This window comes from Peromyscus leucopus, chromosome 22 (genome assembly GCF_004664715.2).
Source record: "Peromyscus leucopus breed LL Stock chromosome 22, UCI_PerLeu_2.1, whole genome shotgun sequence".
NCBI classification, from domain to species: Eukaryota; Metazoa; Chordata; class Mammalia; order Rodentia; family Cricetidae; genus Peromyscus; species Peromyscus leucopus.
In genome coordinates, this window is record NC_051081.1 from 18,786,988 (window position 1) to 18,810,205 (window position 23,218).

Sequence of the window (23,218 nt, forward strand, 5' to 3'; positions counted from 1 at the left end):
GAAGCAACCAAGTGAGCTGGAAAAGGCCAGGGGAAATGTGCTGCCATTTAGAGGATGAGAAGGAACCAGCTAAGTGAACAAAACCACTACAGTCTAGGAAAAGTTCTGATGTTCTTAAACCAAAGCTCAGAGGAAACCGTCTGTGCGGGGACGGTTACTGTTCGGGAAGGAGTGAGTGCGTGGCATGGCTGGCGGTGTCACAGGCCAGTCAAAAACATACTTGCTAGGCTGAAGAGGTGACTCAGAGAGCAGGTCATTGGGAGACGCAGCTAGGAAGACAGATAGGGATCATCTTGTGACAGAAAGAGACTCGTGTGCAAGTCCCAGCGGCCAAGAGTCTCAGTGACGAAGCCAGCAGGAGCCCAGGGTTGTGGCCGCTACTGTGTGAGAGGCCCCAGAACCTCCAGACGTTATCTTGAGACAACACAGTCCTTCTATGCTTCTCAGTGACCAAGTGCCCCAGTTTCTTGCCTTATAAAGAGCAACTGGGCGGGGGGGGTGGGGGCAATAGAGGAGACTCGGAGGCAAAGGTCACAGGGTACACAAGTGACAGCCCATGACCATAGAGAGAGGCCAAGCCACCTAGTGTGGCCCCTATGGTCTCTGCTCATGGGGGTGCCATTTCTGTTCCCTTCTCCACCCCTCCTGTGACCCAAGTCACCTCAAAACAAACACAGCCAATGGGGAGGGCCCCCGAACCACCTCTGACTTTTACACAAGACGTTGTCTACCAGGGCAAAGCTGCCAATTGTTTGCTAAGACAATTCCCATGTTTAGTAGCTCAATCATTAGCCAAGGGCCTTAAAGAACCACAATCGTATGACTCAAGCTTGGAGAATCTCGCCTCCGCTTGAATCCATGGCGGTGACACTCCATTCCAAGATTTCGGCTTCTACGGAGCCTTGCGTGCTCATAACGAAACATGCAGCTATCCAATTCCCCTTCGCAGGACAGGTCCAGCACCTCAGTGTCTCAAAGACGTCTTTGTTTGGAAGACTTAACCAGATGAAATGTTTCCGTCAGTCTGCCAACTGGCAGGCCATATCAACGGTGAAACTTTTGGGAACAATGTGAATTTTACCAGCTGTATATTCAGCCACCAACTTAGCGAGTGTGTGATGTGTGCCAGACAGGATGATAATGTTTCACATGCATTAACTCATGTGATCCTCATGGTCTCTCTGTGGGGGAGAGTTAACACCTTGATTTCACAGATGGAGAAACTGAAGGTTAAAGATGCAGAGTGTGTAGTGTGAGTTGTGTTCCTAACCCTGACACTGGGCTCTCCATTCTGCTAGGTACCGGGTCACATGAACACGTAGGAATCCCTGACCATTTTGTCTCTGAACATACAGTCCTAGCTCAAACACTGACAAGACCACTGATGAGGAAATGCCCTCTGGTTCTGCACTTCCTGTTTGTTCTGAATCTCCGATGTCAACGAAATTCAGAATCCCACTTCTGATCTGGTTAGCAGCATCCTGGCTTCCTCAGAGGAATGTAAATATGGCTTTGGTTCCAACCAACTGTCTGCTCCCATCGTGTCCCCCTGCCCCCTCATGTCACAGTGACTTCGCCACATGCTATTGCCAGTAGGAAACACTGATGAGAAATCAGTTTAGGGCAAAAGACGGCCTCTCCCTGAAATAAATCTGGACCCATAAAAGCATAGCTGTCTCTCTCTCAAGATTATGGGAGAATATTTAGCATGCCTTTATTAGGGGATGCATTTTCAGTAGTCACCATGGCGGTGGCGGCAGCGGCGGCAGGGGCAGGGGGCGGGAATTGCAGAGTCTCGAGACTAAAGTGCACATTGCTGAGGGTCTCAGGGATGGGTGTGCTAGTTGTGGCTCATGGATGTGGCAAAGAGAGCCCAAGAGAAAACTGAGATGCCAATGGCAGACTCCGAGGTTTCCCCATTAGCAGGCATTTTTGGCTATTCCCTCTCTCTGCCTGTAGGTCAGGGCAGAGATCAGCACGGTCAGCTTTCAAACATAGCCCCAACTCCTACATCTGTGGAAATGCCCGACCTCACAGGCAAAACAGGTTTTAAAAACTGCATCTGCTCCAAACACACGCTTTTACTCTTGCTGTTCCCTAAACAGTGTACCATAAAAGCCATTCACACAGCCCCGGCAGTGGTTTAGGCAGTAAGGAATGGCAGGGTTTACAGAGCAAGCATGCAAGTTATTTGCTAATATACTGCATTTTGCATGCCATGCTTGAGTTGCTCTGGATTTTAGTATCTGCGGTGATCCCAGAAGTATATCACAGTACATACTAAGTATTGACCGTACTTTTCTGTCTTGTGGGCTCCAATACAGTGGGGTTCTAAACTGTGGGTCAAAACCCCTTTAGGGGGGTTAAACCTTTTCACAGGGGTCACATATCAGATATCCTGCATACCAGATATTTATGTTATGACTTCACGACAGTAGCAGAATGACAAAAGTTATGAAGTAGCAGTGAAACTAACTATATGGTTGGGGGTCAGCACAATGTGAAGAAATGTATTTCAAAGGGTCCTGGCATTAGGAAGATTGAGAACCACTGCTCTAACCGGAATGGATTAGAATCAAATAAAGGCTCCTGTCTCTGAAATACCCCCTGGTACTGAATCTGAGACTTTGCTCAGATGGGCCTTTAACTTACACACACACAAAAAAAAACTCACATGCCTACCAGCCCATTCACCCAACAGGGGCTTGTAATAATATTGCCTTCATCACAGACGGCTCATTGGCCGATCCCCCAAACCACCTCCACAGGCACATTTCTGTCCACAAGCTTATTAAACAACCCATGCCGATCCCACAGGTCTTGCCATCTTGCTCTTCTGATTTCACTATTAGCACATTTGACCTATGAGGCTGTGGCTCAGTTAGACGAGGCTGTACGTGAGTGGTGATCTAGGTTCTCGACCCCAGCTCCTCTGTATTTGTGAGAGTTGCCACAAACTGGACAACGTAAGCAGCAGGAATTGACTTCTCTCAGCTGTGACAATTAGACATCCAAGGTGAAGATGCTGGCAGGTTGGTTTTTTCTGAGGATGTTCTCCTTGGCTTGAAGATGGCCATCTTCTCCAAATGTCTTCTCATGGTCCTTTCTCTGGACTTTTCTAGGTCTTAATTTCCATTTCTTCTATAGGTCACAGTTGTCTTGCATTGGAATCCATCCTGACTTAACTGTAATTACTCTTTTTTAAGACTCTATTTTCAAATAGAGCCATATTCTGATGCATTGGGGATTAAAACTTCAATATATGAATTTGGAGGGGGTTGTCCCAGACACTCTCTGACTCCAAAACCCAATATTCCCCCATCTATCCAACCAATATTTACAGAACCTTTCAGGTGCCCGGGACTGCACACAGCCCTTCTGCAGATGTTTTCTCGTGTCATTTTTAAAACAGCCCAAATTGGTTTCTGCTATAATTCCCATGGCATGGTGGAAAAAACAAAACAAAACAAAAAAAACCCAGTCTGATTATTCTGGCTAGGAAGTCACAACAAAGATGAGGCTGACCCGGCCTTCAGCTCCAGTTCTCTGACCCCAAACTCAGTGTCGTCTCTAAAATAGAACTCTGCTTCCCATGTGAAACCGAGACGGGCTGTAGCGGGGACAGGGTGACCTGACAGTGGCGGAGAAGGTGGTGGGATCTGGTAAGAGAGCTTTCTTAGGAAACATCACAAATGTTGTGGAGAGTAACCATAGCAACCTTAGGGCATCCATGGTGGTGCTGTGGTTATTATTGTTGTCATAGCTACTGACCTCTGGATAAAGACGGTAGAGAGGGTACCTATTACTATTTTTCTGTCTTTCCCCAAACTGTTCACACAGATGGGGAAAATAACAGAAAAAGCAATAACCATACACTATTGGAAGTGCAAAGCACATGGGAGTATGGGAATTGATTTACCTGGCCAAAAAAAAAACAAAAAAAAAAAAAAAAAAAAAAAAAAACGCTGAGTCCTGAGTCAGCAATGAGGGAAAAATCAAGAAAAATTAAATTTACCCTGCAAAATTTCAACCCTCCTCCAGAGCTCAGGAATAAACAGTAACTTGTTTCCAGGGAGATGGAGAGATGAGAGTTAGTTGAGGTGTAGTTATAAACGCAGTTGGCCAGGCATGCCTGGCACGACCCCTTTACCTGCACCCAGTGACTTACTTTCTGGAGAAGGGAACCAGAGTGTTGCCAGACTCGGAGGGTGGGTACCAAGACAGCGACGATGAGGGAACTAGACAGAGACCTGAGGCTGGTCTTCCAGCCCTGTCCCGTCAATTGGCTCTGACCGAGCAAGCTGCATCATTCAGTTCCAAAGGCTAGGCAAGCAGCCATAGTGGGATATACATTGTATATTGTATATTCACACTTCCCTATAGGGACAAGAGTCTTCTCAAGACAATATAACCACAGGGGGAGGGGCTAAAAATATCTATAGGATTTTCCTGACTAAGCAGTCATCCAGGTTAGTCTATAGTGAACCCAACTTGACTAGTCTCATAACACCAAAAGGTAATTTTAGAGAAAGATAGCAGAACGGAAGGAAGTCCTCAGAAGCAACACTGAAGCTTCCAGACCCGAAGGGTTTGATTTTCCAAACGGAAAAGATCTATCAGTGCCTTGCACAACAGGATCAAAACAGACCTATACCCTATCACCAGGTAATTCTGAAATAATGGAGGCAGAAAGACTTTAGCACATCTCTGAAAAAAAAAAAAAAATAGGTTCAAGTGAGGATCGAGAGTCAAGATGACACCACAGCCGCCCTGAATTAGTCAATTCCAGAACAGTCTCTTCAATGTTGAGTGAAAACCGCTTTCAGCCTTCATCAGTTGAAGGTAAAGACAGGATGGTTTCAGGCATAAGGGGGGGGGGTCTCAATGCTTCACTTCCCCTATGATTAGCCTTGATTGGCAGTCTGACAAATTGTATAGTCATCTGAGAGGCGACACCTCCAGGGATTGCATCAATCAGATTGACCTCTGGACACATCTGTGGGGACTTATCTTGATAACTAATTGATGTGGGTGGGCTCATCCCACTGTGGGCAGCACTGTCCCTAGGCAGATGGTCTTAGCCTATAGGAGAAAGCCAGCTAAGCATGAGTCTGTGAGAAAGCCAGAGAGGGAGCCAGGAAGTGGTATTTTTCCACGGGTCCTGACTTCAGTTGCTGTCCTGACTTTTCTTAATGATGGACTATAAGCTGGGAATATAAAGCAAAATAAACTCTTCCCTCCCCGAGCTATTTTTCACAGAAGCAGAAAGGAAACTAAAACAATATAGGTCTAGAAAACTACTCAGTTTGGTGCTTCAATAAATGGCGGGAATCTAATATTATACACATGTATGATGTTTTCAAAGAATAAACAAAATAGTTTTAAAAAGAGAGAAAAGGATATGGGATATGGAAAGAGAAGTCAGAAAAAAGATGAATCAGATAACAGAGAACAGGGCTGGCAGTGTGGTACAGTGGCAGCTCTTCAAGCTGGCATAGTTTAGAAGGCAAGGAGAGAAAGTCACCCAAGAACATGAAATAGGTAGAACACCAACTGCAAATGGATGTCTTACGGGATGATGTGGGCATTTGTGGAGAGTTTGTGGTTGAGCCAACAAGTGTGCATAAAACACAAAGGCATAATTATTAACTCCAGGAAAAGCAAACCCAAATTACATGCAGCAGAGGAAAAGTAATTCTAGTAGACCACATGACTCAGTCCCCAAAGGCATTTCAACAGTCCTAGCGAAGTGTGTAATGTAGAGTCACTTAATCAAGATACGGTAAACTATGGTGGGAGGAGGCAGGGTTGGGGAAGGGGTATGCGACAGGGTGGTGGGGTCAGATGGTGGTCAACAAGGAGGACTGAAGTCTTCTTACATAGTGGCAAGTCAATCGATAACACCTAAAATACAGCCAAGGGACAATACAATAATCCCATCCAGAAGTACAGAGGGGTGCGGTAAAAGCTAAGGAAGCTGACAGCAGAAGAGTTTTTGGAAGGAGAGCAGAAAGAAACTTACTTGTCTAAACACCTTCCCAAGCTGTCTGCTGCTTTATCTGTATTCATATCTGATTTAAAAAACATTTAAGTTTTACACTATCTCACTGTTTAAACCTGGGGAGTGCCCTGTGTCCCCTGGGGTAGAGAGCCTGTGTCTAAGAGGGACTAGAGGAAACTAGGACCTAGTTGATAGCTGTGCCTATCAACTTGGGCTTTAAGGATGAGCCACTGGCTAGAGAAGTGACCCCTTCCCTTACTTATGGAATCCTAGCCGATTCGCTACTAATTAGTGTACATAAAAATTCCAGTGGGAAAGATGGGAAACCATCTTAACTCTAACAGTGAAATCCAGGCAGCCTGGCCTTGCCTATCTGCCATAGAGCCCCTGTTTCCCACCACCATGATATCACCCACAGGACAACAGCTGTTCAGCATCAGAACAGGCAGGAGCAAGGACACACACTCACAGCCTCTCTGTGTCAACCTCAGACTCAAACCCTTGACAGCCGTTCTGCTGGCAGCTAGGGAGGAAGGCAACATGGGACATACCGATCCCCTGGTCCTCCTGAATCTGTGCTATAAGACAGAGAAAGGAATGAGGTGGCCTTCAGAGTAAAAAAAACAAAACAAAACACGTGTATGTCAGGAATGCTTCAAACAGAGACTTTCGGGAACTACAGCCTTATGGAAGCAGCAAGTCCCAGACTGGACAGTTCTAGAACAGAACATGCTGGAACAGAAAGCATGCATTGGATACCATCGATGAGGAGAGTGCTGTCCTGTGCCACCCCACGTAAACACTCTCTCACGCGCACCTCCGAGAGACAGGGACAAGGTCAGTGGCAGAGGGATCTGCCAAACACATCACTTGGAGAGATACTATCTTGTTTAGGAGAAGCATAAAACCACAGCAGGCTGGAAGGGAGGGACAGCTGTGTGAAGCTGGGATCATTATCCTGAAGGCAGAAGGGAATTTCTCTGGAGTTGTAGTCCCCAACTACAGTGGTTTGGATGATAACAGCCCCCACAGGCTCATAAATTTGCAAGCTCAGTCCCCAGTTGGTTAAGCCTTGGGAAGGATTAGGAGGTGTGGCCTTGTTGGAGTAGGTGTGCCTTTGTTGGAGGAAGTGTTGCTGGTGAGGTGTCAAACCCACCCCACCCCACCCCACCTTGTCTGTCTGTCTGTCTGTCTCTCTCTCTCTGCCTTCCTGCAGATGGGGATGTAAAGCTCTCAGCTACAGCTCCCACGCCATGTGTGCCACCATGCTCCCCCATGATGATAACGGACTAAGTCTCTGAAACTGTAAGCAAGCCCCGGTCACATCCTTTTCTTTGTAAGAGTTGCCATGGTCACGGTGCCTCTTCACAGCAACAGAACAGTGAAGAAGATAGTCAGTTACCGGAGGAACACATTATAAATATCAACGTGAGTATGAACTGTGTACAAGAACATATAGTGTAAGAATTTAAAAAGCACTACAGGGTTTAAGACAAAAAAAAAAATGGCCCTTAGGAGCACTTGCATTTTAGTGAAGTGTCCACACAATGGTCTAAGCCAGTGGTTCTCAGCCTTCCTAATGCTTCAACCCTTTAGTAGAGTTCCTCATGTTGCGGTGACCCCCAACCAGAAAACATTTTGTTGCTACTTCATAACTGTAATCTTGCTACTGTCATGAACTGTAATAATATATGATATACAGGATATCTGATATGTGACCCCTGTGACCCACACGTTGAGAACTACTGGTCTAAACCTTGTACACGTGACCGGTGGTAGGTGCAACCAACAGAACTGAAGACCCCCAGGGAACCACATTCTGTATGTTCCCTTCCCTCCCCCCCCCAAGGAGGTAAACTTGTGAGTTACTTCTAAACAACAACATAGCACAACAAAGACAATCTGATGTCACTAGTGAGGTGATAACACACTGTGTGGCAGAGGCATGGCATTGTTTTTAAGAGGCTGTCCTGTCCAAGCTGTCCCTGAAATCTCGGGCTCATGTCCACCGATGCCCAGGGTAGACATAAAGATCTTATACTCAAACTTGCCTCTGGTTTATCAAAGGGCTTGTCACCTTAGGTGGCCCACGAGCCCTTGAGAAGCGGCTCTAGTCCTTCTCTGAGGTTGGAGGGTCTGAGAAGGTAAACCTTCTCTCCAGCTGGCCTCAAGCAAGCTTCATCAATGCTCAAGTTTTGAGAATGAAATTCTGTCAATCAGCACACATGACCTTAGAAGGACCCGGACTTCAGATGGGAAGTTGACTTGTCTGTCACCTCCACCACAGCATGGCGGCGAGACGCTGAGCAGTAGACATAGTTGAGAATAATAAGTAGGGGATGTTCCTAGACCCCAAGGCTGTGGGGTATGGGCCAGACAGCAACACAAAACACAGACATGGATCCCCAAAGGACAGGCTGTTCAGTGGTTCTCAACCTGTGGGTTGTGACTCCTTGGAGGGTGGGGTGGGGTTTGGATGACCCTTTCACAGGGGTCACATATCAGATATCCTGAATGTCAGATATTTACAATATGATTCGTAAGAGTAGAAAAATTACAGTTATGAAAAAAACAATGAAAATAATTGTATGGTTGGGGGCGGTCACCACAACACGAGGAACTGTATTAAAGGGTCGCAGCATTCGGAAGGTTGAAAACCGCTGGTCTAGAGCACGGTCTGCAGGGAAGCATTGAATACTCCCACCCCGCCCCCACCCCTACCCCTGGCTTTATGAAGCTGGAGAATGGCAGACGGAAGGGAAGCCTGGGGTGAGATTGACCTGAACCTTTCAGAGAATAGAGACTCCAGTCGCTGCTCCCAGAACGGGTCAGCCATGCCGAGGGGAGAGCCTAACTCTGGCCTCAGCCAAAGCAGCTCCTCTACCACCCAAGATTTAGCAAGGGAGGAAGCAAAGACCGAGGAAAGACATGGACAGTTACTGAAAAAAAAAACCTTCAAAACTTTAGTATCCTTGTTCCTAATTTTAAATATTTACTCCTCCCCCACCAAAATTCCTGACCTCACAGAAAAAAAGTTTTGCTTTTTTACTGGAAAACTGTGTGTGTGTGTGTGTGTGTGTGTGTGTGTGTGTGTGTGTGTGTGGTGTGTGATGCTGGAAGGGGACTGGGCTACCAACAATAAATAAAGGACTGGACAATCTGGAAAAAAAGTCACTTCCTGTTGGATAATGTCTAGTTCCCATTCCCCACCCCCACCCCGAGCATAAACCTCCCGCCCTCCACAGGACTCCTCCTTCCCAGAGTCTATGGACTGGAGACAGCTAAGCCAAACAAACTCAGGAAAGGCCGAGAGATCAGGAAGTGGGGGAAGTTCGTGGCACAGGAGGAAGACAAGAAGAGAATGCCCTGATGTCCGAGGAAGAGGGTGGAGGAGACCCGAGGGGTGAAGTTTGCCTCAAGATCACAGCGTCAAGACTTGAAATGTCACGCTTGAGCGTTAAATCAAAACGGGCACAAACAGTTGGTCAGATCTCCTGGGGCCTTTCAAATATTAACACTCATAGTGATAAGCAGCACCCCATCCCCACCCCACCCTCCACCCCAGTCCTCTGCATGCAAACTGGAACAAACAGCTAAGCTAAAGCCAGCTGCTGGGAGACCAGCTGGGCAAGGACCAGAGGGAGCGCAAGTGTCTAGAGAGTCTTTGCTTCTGTTCTTAGAAGAGGCAAGAGAGAAGAGGCTACCTATAGATCACGCCGTGCTGGTGAAGGAACATGAGAGCTGACGTGACCTCTGCAGCATAGAACCGGGAACGGGGCTCGTCGAATTTTCGGGACCGCTGAATCTGGAACATGAGGTCTCCACCGTTGACATACTCCATGACGAAGAAGAGGCGGTCCTAGAAGACAAGAAAATGCCACTTAAGCCAAATCAGTGCAGCACCTTGTTGGGACTAGCTATCCTCTGGTGATCCCGACGGGTCGGTCACCAGGACTCAAGGGGACACACGAGGCCTTGAGGCAGGTGAAGGCTGATGGAGTCTTCCAGAGGCAGACCAAGGGAGGAAGCGCTTGAGGCAGGGTGCCAAGTGCCATGTAAAATTCTGTCTTTGGGGACGGGGACATGGCTCAGTTGGTACAGGGCTTGCCTCGCGTCCGAGAAGCCCTGGGTCACATGCCCAGCAGCACATAAACTGCATGTATGGTGCAAGGCTGCAGCCTCGACTTTCAGGGCTGCAGAGAGGCAGTAGGATCCGAAGTTCAAGTCCATCCAATTCTCCTCTCCTCTCTTCTCTCTCTCTCTCTCTCTCTCTCTCTCTCTCTCTCTCTCTCTCTCTCTCTCTCTCACACACACACACACACACACACACACACACCACTTCTATCTTTCTTTTGTGATATCAGCCTGAGCTTGATTTAAAAAAAAAAGGAGAGAACTGAATTTTGATTTCGACCATGCCATGAGGTGTGGCCCTGGACAAGTCTCCCCTCTTTGGAAATACAAGGTATCGGGGTGTATAGAAAATAACAATTCTCTCAAAGAAATCCTGGTCCTATACAGGAAATGTGGGAATGGTGTTTTCTAGATACAGAAGGATTTTGCAGGTGGACTAAGCCAGGCATGGCTGTGCCGGATCAGCAGTGTGGCGGCCTTCATGGCAAATGGGTATCTCTACAAGAGGGAAGCAGGGAGAAATCTGAAAAGGGGGAGGAGGAGGTAGCAATCAGAGACACAGATTAGAGGGATAGAGCCACAAAACAAAGGCTGCAGAAAGCCCCTACATCAGGGGTTCTCAACCTTCCTCATGCTGAGACCCTTTAACACAGGTCCTCATGTTGTGGGGACCCCCAACCATAAAACAATTTTGTTGCGACTTCATAACTGTAACTTTGCTTTTGTTATGAATCATAGTGTAAAAATCTGTGTTTTCCAATAGTCTTAGGTGACCCCCGTGAAGGGGTCGCTACCCACAGGTTGAAAACCATTGCTCTAGGCTTCCTTCCCTCAAACGCAGCCCCCCGAGAGCCAAGCCACAGTTACCTACCACTCAGGGTAGCCCCTCCTTCTCTGTATCTATGATAACTTGAGGAGAAAGAAGCCTGAGTCCATTGACACAGTTCCCCATGTCCTAAGCAGCTAGCATGGGGATGTTGTTCAGGGCATCAGGGAAGCAGGCATAAGCTGTGGTGGTCTAGTGGCCTACAGTCAAGGGTAGAGATGGACATGGATACAGTGGGGATAAAAAAAAAAAAAAGCAAAGGGATTGAGCAAGGTGACGATAGAGGCTGCTATCCGGACCAGGAAGCCAGGGAGGAGTCTAGGAGATAGACCTTCCTAGACCGAGTCAGGGACAGATACCTCACCTCGGGAACAGAGTGAACACGCTTAGGGACAGCCAGGTGACCAGACCAGAGGGAGAGCAAAGCCAACGGAGGGCTGAGAGGCCAAAGAGACACAAGGCATCTTGTTCTCCACAATAACCCTCCATCTTTCTCTTTTCTCAGTCTCATGTTTCATGTAGCCCAGGCTGGACCAGAATTTACTATGTAGCCAAGAATGATCTTGAACTTAGATCCTCCTGCCTATACCTCCTGATGCTGAGATTAGAGGTGTGTGTTGCCATGCTTCTTTTATGTTGTGCTTGGGATCAGTCTACCAGCTAAACTAACTCTTCAGCCCCCGGATACATTCTTAGCATAGAAATGTATTCTAAAAGAAGCTCCCTAGAGAATATCATTTTCCCCCAAGACTGAGTAAAACCAACCACAAATAGCTCTTCATTCATGAAGCACAGCTACTTCACTCTTACCATTTCTTTGGTAGAAAGTGTACACTAATCTCTTCCATGGGCTGCTGCTTTACTGGTATTCAAAGAGGACCCAAGGTAGAATTTCTCTTCCATTTGTCTCATAGTTCCTCTCTATGGTGGTTTGAAAGCAAATGGCCCCCAAAGGGAGTGGCACTCTTAGGAGGTATGGCCTTGTTGGAGGTGGTGTCACACTGTGAGGGTGGGGGTGGGTGTTGAGGTCTCTTTTGCTCAAGCTTCACTGGGTATGACAGACAGTCCACTTCCTGTTGCCTTCTGATCAAGATGTGGCCAGCACCATGTCTGCCTGCATACCACGATGCTCCCTGACATGATGATAATGGACTAAACCTCTGAACTGTAAGCTGCCACCTCAATGAAACATTTTCCTTTATAAGAGTTGCCATGGTCATAGTGTCTCTTCACAGCAACAGAAACCCTAACTAAGACACCCTCCAAGAACAAACATCCTTAGCATCAGGATCACGCAGAGGCTCATGAGAGCAGGGATCCTTGCAGCCCACACTGTTTCCGATTTGGAGCCTGGACATCGACATCTCTAACAAGTTCTCGGGAGATGATGCTGGTCCAGGGACCACACTTGGAGAACCTCCACCCTAGAGACCACGGGACCAGCAAGCACAGACACACTGCTTGTTCATACTGTCCCACGAGCTGAACGATTCCATCAGGAGCAATGACCACAATGTCCAGTCCACAGTCACCAACCCTGAGCTTGGACTGTGGTCACAGTGGAGGATTTGAAAAACCTAAATCTCTAAAGGGAAAACTCGCCCACTCCTCTTGCAGTCTTTCCTAACATTAGCCATGCAGTCCTCAGGATAGAGGCTGTCACGTGACAAAGGGGAGTGCCCACCACAACTGCATCCCTCACTGGCCGCCTGACCTCAGCCAAAGAATGCTATCTCTCTGTGTTCAACTTTCTGACCTGCAAAAATGAGGATACAGGGTCTACCTTAGAGAATTATGCTTTATATTTTGTTCTGCAGTACCTGGAGTTCAAACTCCAGAGTCTTGAGCACGCTAGGCTAGCTACACCTCTACCCCTCGATTCCATGGTAAAATGCCCCGCTCCTAGTTGGTGATCCATGAGGATTAGCCAGGCCTATTGTTACTGGCAGTACTAATCGCTGTTACTGCTGCATCTCTCTTTTCCATCATCTTCCCCGATCACCTTCTCTCCCAACATATATTTCTTCCCTGGGTCCTCAGGCTGGCCTCCTCCTGTGGAGTCTACTTCCTTTCCTCTGTTCTCTCTGTTCCGCGTCTCGGCCTCTTCGTAGACGCCTTCTGACAACCATGAAGTGCTGAGCTCACCAGGCTGGACGCGGGGCCTCCTGGTGGTGTGAGCTGATCTATGCACACCCACAGCTTCCATGGCTCTCTGATGAGTTATATGCTCACCCCTCCTGCCCGGACGTCTTCTGTAAGCTCCAGACCCACCTATCTGCTTCTGATCCCCCTCCAGATGCCTTCCAGGCACTCAAAGACAACATGTCAAAACGGACCCCATCGTCTTCCTCAGCAAGCTGGTCCTCACACGGAGCTTCCTGTCTGAGGTCCAGTCTTCACCTTCAGCCAGTTTCTCAAGTTAGAACCACAGCAGTCACCTTTAATCCTCCCCGTCCCACCTCCCTGTCACCCCACCCCCACCCCAGCCCTGTTGCTCTTCCTACTGTACCTTTACATTTCTCCCACCTGCTCACTTCTCTTGGTCCTCACCATTGCCACGCCCACCTCTCTGACTCAAGCAGCTTTTATCTCTTGTCTAGAGTTCTGCTTTGTTAGGAATGTTTCTACATGTATTTCAGTTTGCCGTCCTGAAGCTGGTCATTCTGTAGGGAGAGGGGCTCTGCTGAGCTGGAAAGCTGATGACGGTCTTCCACATTCCTCCTCTCACCCTACTGTTTGTTGTTAATACATGTGTGTGTGTGTTGTGTTGTATAGTATACAGTACATGCACATGAGTGTGTGGGTATGTGGAACCATGTACACATGAGTAGAGGCCAGTGCAGGATATCAAGCATCCTCTTGTATCACTCTTCTCTTCTTGCCTAGAGACTGTCTCTCACTGAACGGGAAGTCAGCTTGTCCTGGTTCAAGAGGCAAGCGATCTCAGGAGCTGCCCCTCTCTGCCCACCAATACTAGAGTTACAGGAATGTGCAGACATGCCCAGAATTTTACATGGGTGTTGGGGATTCAAACTTGGGCCCTTACGCTTGCACGGCCGAGTGCTTTTACCCACGGTGTAACCCGCCAAGCCATCCTTAATGCTTTTAAAGGCTTGTGTTCCTCTTAGGACAGGTAAACACACCTTACCACACTGTAGTACTCATGATCTTCTGAGTCACACGCCTTCCGGCTGTCCCTTATTCCTTCTGCCCTAGAACCTCGATTCCTGTTCTTGCTGTTTGGACTGCCTCCTCTTTTCCTCTCTCTCCCACAACACGTTCCTCTATCTCCTTATTACAAAGATTTCAGTGCAGCCATCTTCTCTTGGAGGAAGCTGTCCCTGACGTCCCTGACAATACCTAAGCCCTCTGTCGTGTATCATGTCATAGCATTCAGCTCAGGGGACACTGCATTTGTGTGACTATCATTTCCCCGGTGTCTATGTACTGCCTGGATTTATATCAACTTGACACGAGCGATTGCATTTTAGAAGAGGGAACCTCAGTTGAGAAAATGCCCTTACCAGATCGGCCTGCAGGCCAGTCTCTGGTGCATGTTCTTCACTGATGATAGTTGGGGCAGCGTGGTTGGGCTACTCCAGCTCACTTCGGGCAGTGTACTAACCCTAGGCTGGCAGTCCTGGGTGCTGTAAGAAGCAGACCAGGAAATCCACAAGGAGCAAGCAGGAAGCAGCACTCCTCCATGGTGTCTGCTTTAGTTCCTGCCTCGAGTTCCTGCCTTAGCATCCCTCAGTGATGGACTTATCAGCTGAAGGTAAAAACAACGCTTTTCCCTCCCAAGTTGCTTTTGGTCATGTTTTATCACAAGCGATAGAAACCCTAACTAAGGCAGTCTCTATGCTCCAGGAAGGCAGGGGCCGTGGGTAGTTCTGGATTTTATGAACTGGTTCTTATGAATTTTTTTTTTCTTTTTAAGGGAAAGAGAGGCCCCAAAGAGAAATTTTTGTAATTCTCTTAAAAAGAAAACAGTAAGTGCTATTGATCTAGGGGTGTGGCTTAGCTGGTGAGGTGCTTGCTTAGCATGCAGGACACCCCGGGTTCTAGACCCAGTACTGCACAAGCAGCATTCGGAAGTGCAGGCAGGAAGATCAGAAGTTCAATGCCACCCTCGCCTAACCCTGAGTTTTGTTTCCTATTCTCTCCATCAACTGGGACTAAGTCTCAAACATAGCAGTTCCTAGAGCATCTATGCTGAGTGCTTGCAGTTTTTGTTTTTTGTTTTTTTTGGTTTTTCAAGATAGGGTCCCTCTGTGTATGAGTTCCTGCCTGTCCTGCAACTCACTCTGTAGACAGCCCAAAACTCACAGAGATCCACCTGCGTCTGCCTCCTGAGTGCTGGGATGAAAGGTGTGGGCCACCACCACCACCCATCCTTGAGTGCCCACCATATGCCCCCACGGTTAGAAATTCCAAAGGAACCGGGTGTTCCTGTGTTATTTCTGATCAGAATGGCTCAGAATACACCTTCCTTTGGATCGGCTTTCTTCCTCACACAGCCGCTATGCACTTCCCCAAAGTATAACCACTGACCTTTTTACACATTAAGGATGCTTCAAAGCCAGGTAAGCTTTTTCCTTCCCCGCCCTCTATTCAGCCTGGATCGCTGCTGACCTCTGACACATTGGAGAAAAGTGTTTTGATGCAGATGGAGAACCTCAAGTCATTCTGGGAACTACTTAATTATATAAACTGAAATCAAAAGAAAGCTGGCAAAGCCAGCGGCTACTCATTAATCCCCTCTTGGCACCCATGGAAAACAAAACCAAAAACCAACTTCCTGGTAAAGTAAGCAAATATGTTTTCTGAGGTAATCAAAGGTTTGAAAAGCCTATTCTACACCACCTCCCTTAATCTCCCTCGACTCTCTAAAATGTTACGGTCTTGTGATAGCAAGTAAAATAATAAAAACTGTAAAGAGATTATGTGTCATGGCCATTTAGGGTAAGAACAGGGGAAGAATGACCAACCAGTTGGAAGGACTACATCATGGCTTTGAAATTCCCACTGGCTTCTTTTTTCCAATTCGTCCACCTTCTTGCCTTCGAAGGTAACCCCAGCCTCAAGGCCTGTGTACCCTTCAAGGTATGATAGATAAGACAGAGGCTTCCCCTCGACAGCACCCCGTGTCCTGCCAAGTGGGTTTGTTTGGACATACATTCTCCACCATTTGTTAGATGTTTATAAGGACAAAGATTCTATCTCGTTTTGATTGCACACGAAGGCACAACAGGAGACCAGACTTGGAACAGTCTGTTTTTGATGGACCTGTGATGATATGAAATGGTTTCTCCAGTGTATCCAAGGGAGTCACAGGTCCTCATCTTATAAGCATCCCCACCCAGTGCTGGGGATACAAACCATGGGTTTATACATGCTGAGCAAGTGTTCTACTATTGAGTGACACCCCAGCCCTTCATTCCATCTTTCCAAACAACCCTCCCTACCCTCCTTCAAGTCCACATCATCTAAGACAGTAGTTCTCTAACTGTGGATCATGACCCCTTGGGGGTCAACCAATTCTTTCACAGGGGTCACCTAAAACCATCAGAAAACACAGATGTTTACATTAAGATTCATAACAGTAGCAGAATTACAGTTATAAAGCACCTGAAAATAACTTTATAGTTGGGGTCACCACAACATGAGGAACCATGTTAAAGGGTCACAGCATTAGGAAGGTTGAGAACCACTGACCTAAGGCATCAACTTGGAAGGTCTTTCTTGAGTACTCAGCCTGAAGTTGGGTGTCTGGAGGAACCAGGACGTTACATAAGTTATGATTTTGGTATCTTGGAGCTAGGAATGCAATACAAGAAACCACAGAGGGCAGTCCCAGACACTGGATGACTCTTTACTGAATTCTCCAGGATCTGAGCAGGCTGGGAAAACTGGGGATCTGGCCTGAATCTTCAGATACTTGTCACTCAAGCCTTACCATGTATAGGTCACTGTGGGAAACAGTCACGTGACAAGTTGGTCTACCTATTCTCCAAAACACAAGTGTACTGATGGAACTGGCCATTGCTATGGGATCTGGTTCAGAGTCACCTGACCTGGAGGAAAGACCGACCAGTCCTATCTTGAACAATGTGAGGCAGGAGATGAGAAAGCCTGGAGGTGAGAGGGCAGCCCTGAGGATGGAGGTGAGTAGAAACATGTGGGAACAAGAGGGTAGGACAAACCCGCTGAACAATAAAAACCAAACCACCCCTAAACACCCAAGAAGCCTGCCTCCTAGGGAAACCATGCGGAAATCTAGGACACCGAGGTAGAGACGGACTGCTGGTGGGACAGGGGGAGGGTTCTGAAACACGAGTGGGAAAATGGGAATTCTAAAAAGCTTTTAAGTTGTAAAGTTACATAATTACAGCTGATTTTTAAGGAAGGTCATCTTGGAAGCCGTGCACTAGAAGCTTAGAGTTATTCCACCTTTGGGCAAGTTTGGTGATACACATCTGTGAGGTGGAGGCAGGGGGATCAGGGTTCAAATCAGCCTTGGCCACACTGGGAGTTTAAGCAAGTCCGAGCCATGTGAGATCCCGTCTGTACAAAAGAGAATTACTCCATCTTTTTCCGACCTCCACTATCTTAAATGTCATATTAACTTTAGTGTGTGTGTGTGTGTGTGTGTGTGTGTGTGTGTGTGTGTGTGTGTGTGTAGCACAGGAACCACTCTTGCCAGAAAATCTTAAGTCTTGTCTAATATAGTATTCGTAGGGAATAAGCTATACAGAAAAACTCTGGGATGTAATCATCTTACATTGCTGAAACTAACTCCCAATTCTGTCTCTTCTGGTCTCTGGCATCCACCATCATTTTCTCCACTTTTATCATCCTGAATAGTTTAAATTTATCACCTAAATGGTATCATTTAGTGTTTTTCTTCTAATACTTACCTTATTAGACTTATCATAACTTCTCCCAATTTCACCCATGTTTTTGTAAATGGAAAGACTTCTTTTTTAAGGGCAAATAGTATTTCCCTGGACACAGACAAGAAGACTCCTTCTCATCACAACCATCTGTATCAAAGAGAGAGGAACCAACCCTTCTTCCAGTAAAGAGGAGATCATTTTACAATTATTATTATTAACTTTCACTCAATTAGAGTTGGTTAAATGGCAAAAACTCACATTATAGTCTACCAGTTGAGAAGGTTCAAACATGATAGATATAATAAGATGTTTGTTTCCAATTGTTTGAAGCTCTAATTATTTAACCTAAACAGGGTGGCTCAAGGTCACGTTCAAAGGGACCTAGAGTTGGGTCAAATGGATTCACCTAATAAAACTCAAGCAAGCATGTCCTCCTTCGGATGGCACCATATTTAGTGCCAAGACCAACCTCAAACCACTGTCCTCTACCCTCCCATGCTTCTATCTGGGTGTAGAGGTGGGGAGAGGAGTGTGTTGCAGGGCCCCTCAGCAGGGGACTCTTTCCTTCACAGGGACCATCAGCACCCAGAGAAACAGCTCTTCCCCAAGGCTATGACGGTACTCATGAACCGGGCCCAACTACAAACACCTCAGCAGTGTGGGGCACCAGAGGGATCCCTTCCAGAAGCGAGGCTGCTGCCATGGTCAGGCAGGAAGGGAGTGTCCTCGTCCCCAGCTTCCTCTTTGGACGACAGATAGAGGTTAGACAGAAACCCTTCCATCCATGAAGGACACTGTGGTGCTGATGCACGGAAGCGCTTTCTTTTCCTCCATTGTTCGGTGAGCATCATGCCCCAGCTGAACTGCCTCCTCCCAGCATCCTGGCTTCCTCCTGGTTCCACCCCACTGGAGGCCTTCTCCAGTAATTGGCACTTGTGAGGCATGGCATCAGGCCGACATCCTCTGTCTCCAGCTACTCACTCGGACTCCAGGAAAGCAGCGAGTCTACCACACGCTCCTCCAGTCACGTCCCCAATGAGGAGACCTGGTCATCTTGCAGAAGTTTCATGCTTTGCAGTAAGACTGGAGCCCTGGAATCTGGTCTGTACATGCTGCACAAGATGGTGACACAGATCAACTATTTCTTTGATGTCACCAAGGAATCATTTAAGCAGAAAAAGAGAAAAAGGGAGTTGCTGTACTGGAGCCCATTGAAGCCAGTCATCAACTGTTTGAAGTCAAAGTGAAGCAATTATGGGATGCTCTTAAGAAGGCTTCCTTACCATAAGCACAAAAAAACGTTGTTCTAGCTTCATTTCCTCAGTCTAGCCAAGTTCCAACAACAGGCTCCTCCTTTATCAACACTCTGCCCATGAGCTCAGGCTATCTTCCAACAACCCTACATCCATCTCATCTGTTCACCTATGCCTTCCTGTGTTCCAACAGGACGTAAGTGACCAGAGCTGGTACTCACAGCACCCCTCTGATGAATCTGTATCTGTGGAACCTCAAGGTTGAGTAGCGCAGAACCGTAATACCGCAGAACCGAATGGGTGCCCCCAGCCTCCAGCTCAGTGATGCTGGAGATGCTCCCCACACGGAATTAGAGCTGGTCAGGAGGCTGATACTATAGTCCCAGAAACTCAGATGTGTCTTATCTCTGTCAACAGCAGATGTAACTCTCAGAGAAGTCGGGCTGGAGTCCTAGGAGGCTTACCAGCTGAATACCACCGTCAATACAGCTGCAGCTTTGGGGCTGGATCAGTCCTGCCCCACTCCATTGCTATGGCCTATTGTTACGGCTTTCTCTATCTCAATCCTTTGTCCTCCTGCTGGCTGGCTTAGCTATCTAGAATGAAATGCTGCTAGCTAACCCAGAGGTCTAGAAGACCCTGTATCTATGTGAAAGTCACCTATCTGCTCAGAGAAAGGCAATCAAAAAACCAAAAACCAACCAACCAAAAACACTTGCTATCTCTTGGTACAGAAGCACTGGCCAGCCACCTGGGCAGCTGACCTCATAACCAGCCCTCAACACCCCAACACTTCTTTCCTTTCCCTTTTCTTCCTAAGAATATAGAAGTTCTTGTGCCCATTCCCCCTCTATAAAGTCTGCACCATTAAAATGAGCATATATTAATTACATGTAATGGATTTGATTACGACATTTTCATACTTGCATATAATGTATTTTTAATCATATTCACTTCCTGCTACCCCCTCCCACTCTTACTGGTCCTCTTTCCTCTTCCCAAATAGTTCCCTTTTGTGCTACCATTAGGGTCATTTACCAGAACTTGGGTGACGGGTTACTTACAGGAATATGGGCAACTTACCAATGGGTACACGACTAAAAAAAAAAAAGTCTGTCTTCCTCACAAACCATGGACTGCCTAGAAATCCTTAAGGAGGGGCGTGGCATTGCAAGCCACTCCCCACTCCTTGACAGGATGTTGATGAGACCAATCTTGTGCGGGTTAAGCAGAGCTGCTCAGAGTTCAAGAGGACAATGGCCAGAAGACAACTTCTGCCTTTTGTAACGCTCCCCCTTCCTCTCCATCTTAGGAAATTTTTCTACCCCACTTTCCGAGATGTTCCCGGAGTCTTGCAAGGGATGCCGGAGATGTCCTGCTTAGAGCTTAGCATTCAGTGACTTGCAGCTGCTTTCACAGACAGGCAAGGTTGGAAAGCGACCCCAAATAAAGGTGGCAGGCACATCAATCTTCCCCTTCAGCTGTGGGAAGGGACTACAGCCTGCTTGGGTGGTAGTAGTTGTATTGAAGAGGAGAGGAAAAGCAGCCTCCTCACGTTTCCCTGGCTTAGTGTGCCAGTCATCAGTGTGACAGGTTGATTGTACCTATGAGAACAATGACACAGCAATTACCTGCTCATCTTAAAGGACACACACACACACACACACCAACACACACACACACACACACTCTGACACCCACACACACGACACACATACACCAACACACACACACTCTGACACACACACCAACACACATCAACACACACACACACACACACACACACACACACACACACACAGTGTGGTCCACACAGCTCTTATCTGAGTATTCTATAAAATGTTGTTTCTTGACTTAGAATGCCATAAGGCAGATGCAGATGCCTCTCCCCTCTAACAGTATGCACGCACAGGCACTAGCTCACATCTGGCCAGTCGAACCACACCAACCCTTTCCATCCCTGATCTGCCACAGTACATCCTGTCATCAGCAGCTTGGCCTTTGAGTATTTTCAGAAGAGTCTCCACAGAAGCAGGTCACAGATGTGAAGGCAGACTCTTCCTGCTGTCCCTGTTGGATTTGGCTGCTCAGAGCAGGGGTCAGTGTGGTGTCCATTCTGGGTACCATGTCTGACTCTGACAGACTTGGGTTCACGCAGGGAAAGGCAAATGGGAGGCTGAGGAGAGGTCATGCCTTGCAAGGAGCAATGTGGTAAGGGTAAGCTCCATTGAGCTCTGTTTTAGAGGTTGACCGTCTGAACTGAATAAACACACGGACCGTCAGACAAAAGGGCCACTGAAGGGGAACTCTTAAATCACTGGAAAGACTTCGTGCTGCAAGGGGCTTCTGTCTGTGACTGAGCCATGCTGAGACCAATGAGCAGCCTCTTTTGTTACCGCAGACCAAAGCCTCCTTACAGTGCCAACACTCTGTCAACGCCGAGTCCTACTGCTTTGTTCTGCACCGAGCTCCTTCCAACAGAAAGGGTTCTGGCCTCAGCCGGATTGATCGTACTTCAGGGCTATTCACAGAGATACCCGCTGTTCATGGTGAGGCTGGACTAGATGACCTGGCTGAGGGTCAGAATGCCTTGGAAGCATTTGCAAGTATACAGGTTACCAGACCAGACTTCTCTGAATGCCTGACTCTGTGGTGGCCTCTGGAATATGCATTGATGCTCATTGCCCCCAGGTAGCTCCTTGTGAATAGCAATGGCTGGTAATCAGTCGACTAAGCAGGTGCCAGGAAACCTTCTAACGTCAAGACTTGGTGGTTCCACTTCATTTTATTCTGTTTCCTCTGATAATCCCATGTTAGGGAATTCAAATAGAAGATAAATTCTTGGACAGTGGTATGCAGTATTCTTCTAACCCAACACAGTGTCAGACATGGCACCACCCTCAAAGGGACAGTTTCTATGGTAAAGGCTGTCTCCTAGAATTGCCGGGGCTCTGTGGCCTGCATCTGGTTATGTCCCATCCAGATACTTATGCCATCAGACAATGAAACAGTAAACCCCAAATCATTAAAATTGCCCCAAGAATCCTATGCTGGGAAATGGCGAAAGGCTGAAAGGGATTCCACACAAGTCTGACTACTTATCAGACCACCTTACAAGACAAACCAGAGCCAAGGCAATGGTAGGCAGGATCGCACCTCCACCAGGACTGCCAACACATACCTGCTGCCCTCTATCTAAACTTAAATCCCATGTCAGCACCCTTGGGGTCGTGGACCCTTTATTTGTTCATCTTCCCTCTGTAGTCATATTGAATACATCTCCTGATTCTGTTTTCTTATTGTAACATGTCTCTTTAATAGGTGTACTGGGGACCGGTGGCCGAACACCACTGCCAGAGACCAGGCTTTGACCCTGGAGCTCCGGTAACATCCCCCACGGTGCTTAGCAGTGTACTGGGCTCACCCAATCCACTCCAGCCTTAATAAAGCACTGACTGTGTAACTGATACCACTGTGTATTGTGTTTATACAACTAGACAGTCATAAGAATCAACCCAAAGGCCCGAGGTTCCTCCCAGGGCTCGATAATTGTGGTTTGACGTTAACTGTTCTTCTCATCCTCCAGACCCTCCCTTTAGCACCACAAGACAGCATTGCTGGATTCATGTGCATGGCTGCCTCAAACCAAAGAAACCACTTCACCGAAGGCAAGAAACTGAACCTGACATCTCCACTCCGCTCAGTCCCCACTTCGTGCTGTGTCTGCTTGAATAGAGCCGAAATGAAAATGTGCTAATGCGAGGCACTGGCAGCTTGGACCTAACCCATGAAGGTACACACACAGAACTCAAGCTGGAGGATTCTGAAGACTCTGTGGCATTGTTTTAGAACTCAAGGGGCACGGCTGGTGTCTGTGTGCGTGCAGAAGCACATTTCTATAACATCTCGCTAATGTTTTCATTAGCTGGCTGGCAAAGCGTGAACTGGAGCTTTTCAGTGATGAAGGGCTTTGATCTGCTCATTTCCACTCAGGTTTGCTCTGAACAGTGAGCAACGCGTTAAGACCAAGCTGTAAATATTTAGTGTCATAGCACAGGACTTCTGCAAAGAGTGGCAGACCCGTTCTTGTACTAGTGGAAGGAGGTGC

General features: G+C 47.4%; 1 protein-coding gene across 2 annotated transcripts in view; it reads right to left on the bottom strand.

Annotated features, from left to right (window-relative positions):
• Positions 1 to 23,218, bottom strand: part of Prkce (protein kinase C epsilon) — a 500,560-nt gene that overhangs the window by 89,264 nt on the left and 388,078 nt on the right. For both annotated transcript variants that reach the window (XM_028892739.2, XM_028892748.2), the window contains exon 11: positions 9,706 to 9,860. In XM_028892739.2, coding sequence (XP_028748572.1) covers positions 9,706 to 9,860 — 155 coding nt within the window. The remainder of the gene's footprint in view (positions 1 to 9,705; positions 9,861 to 23,218) is intronic.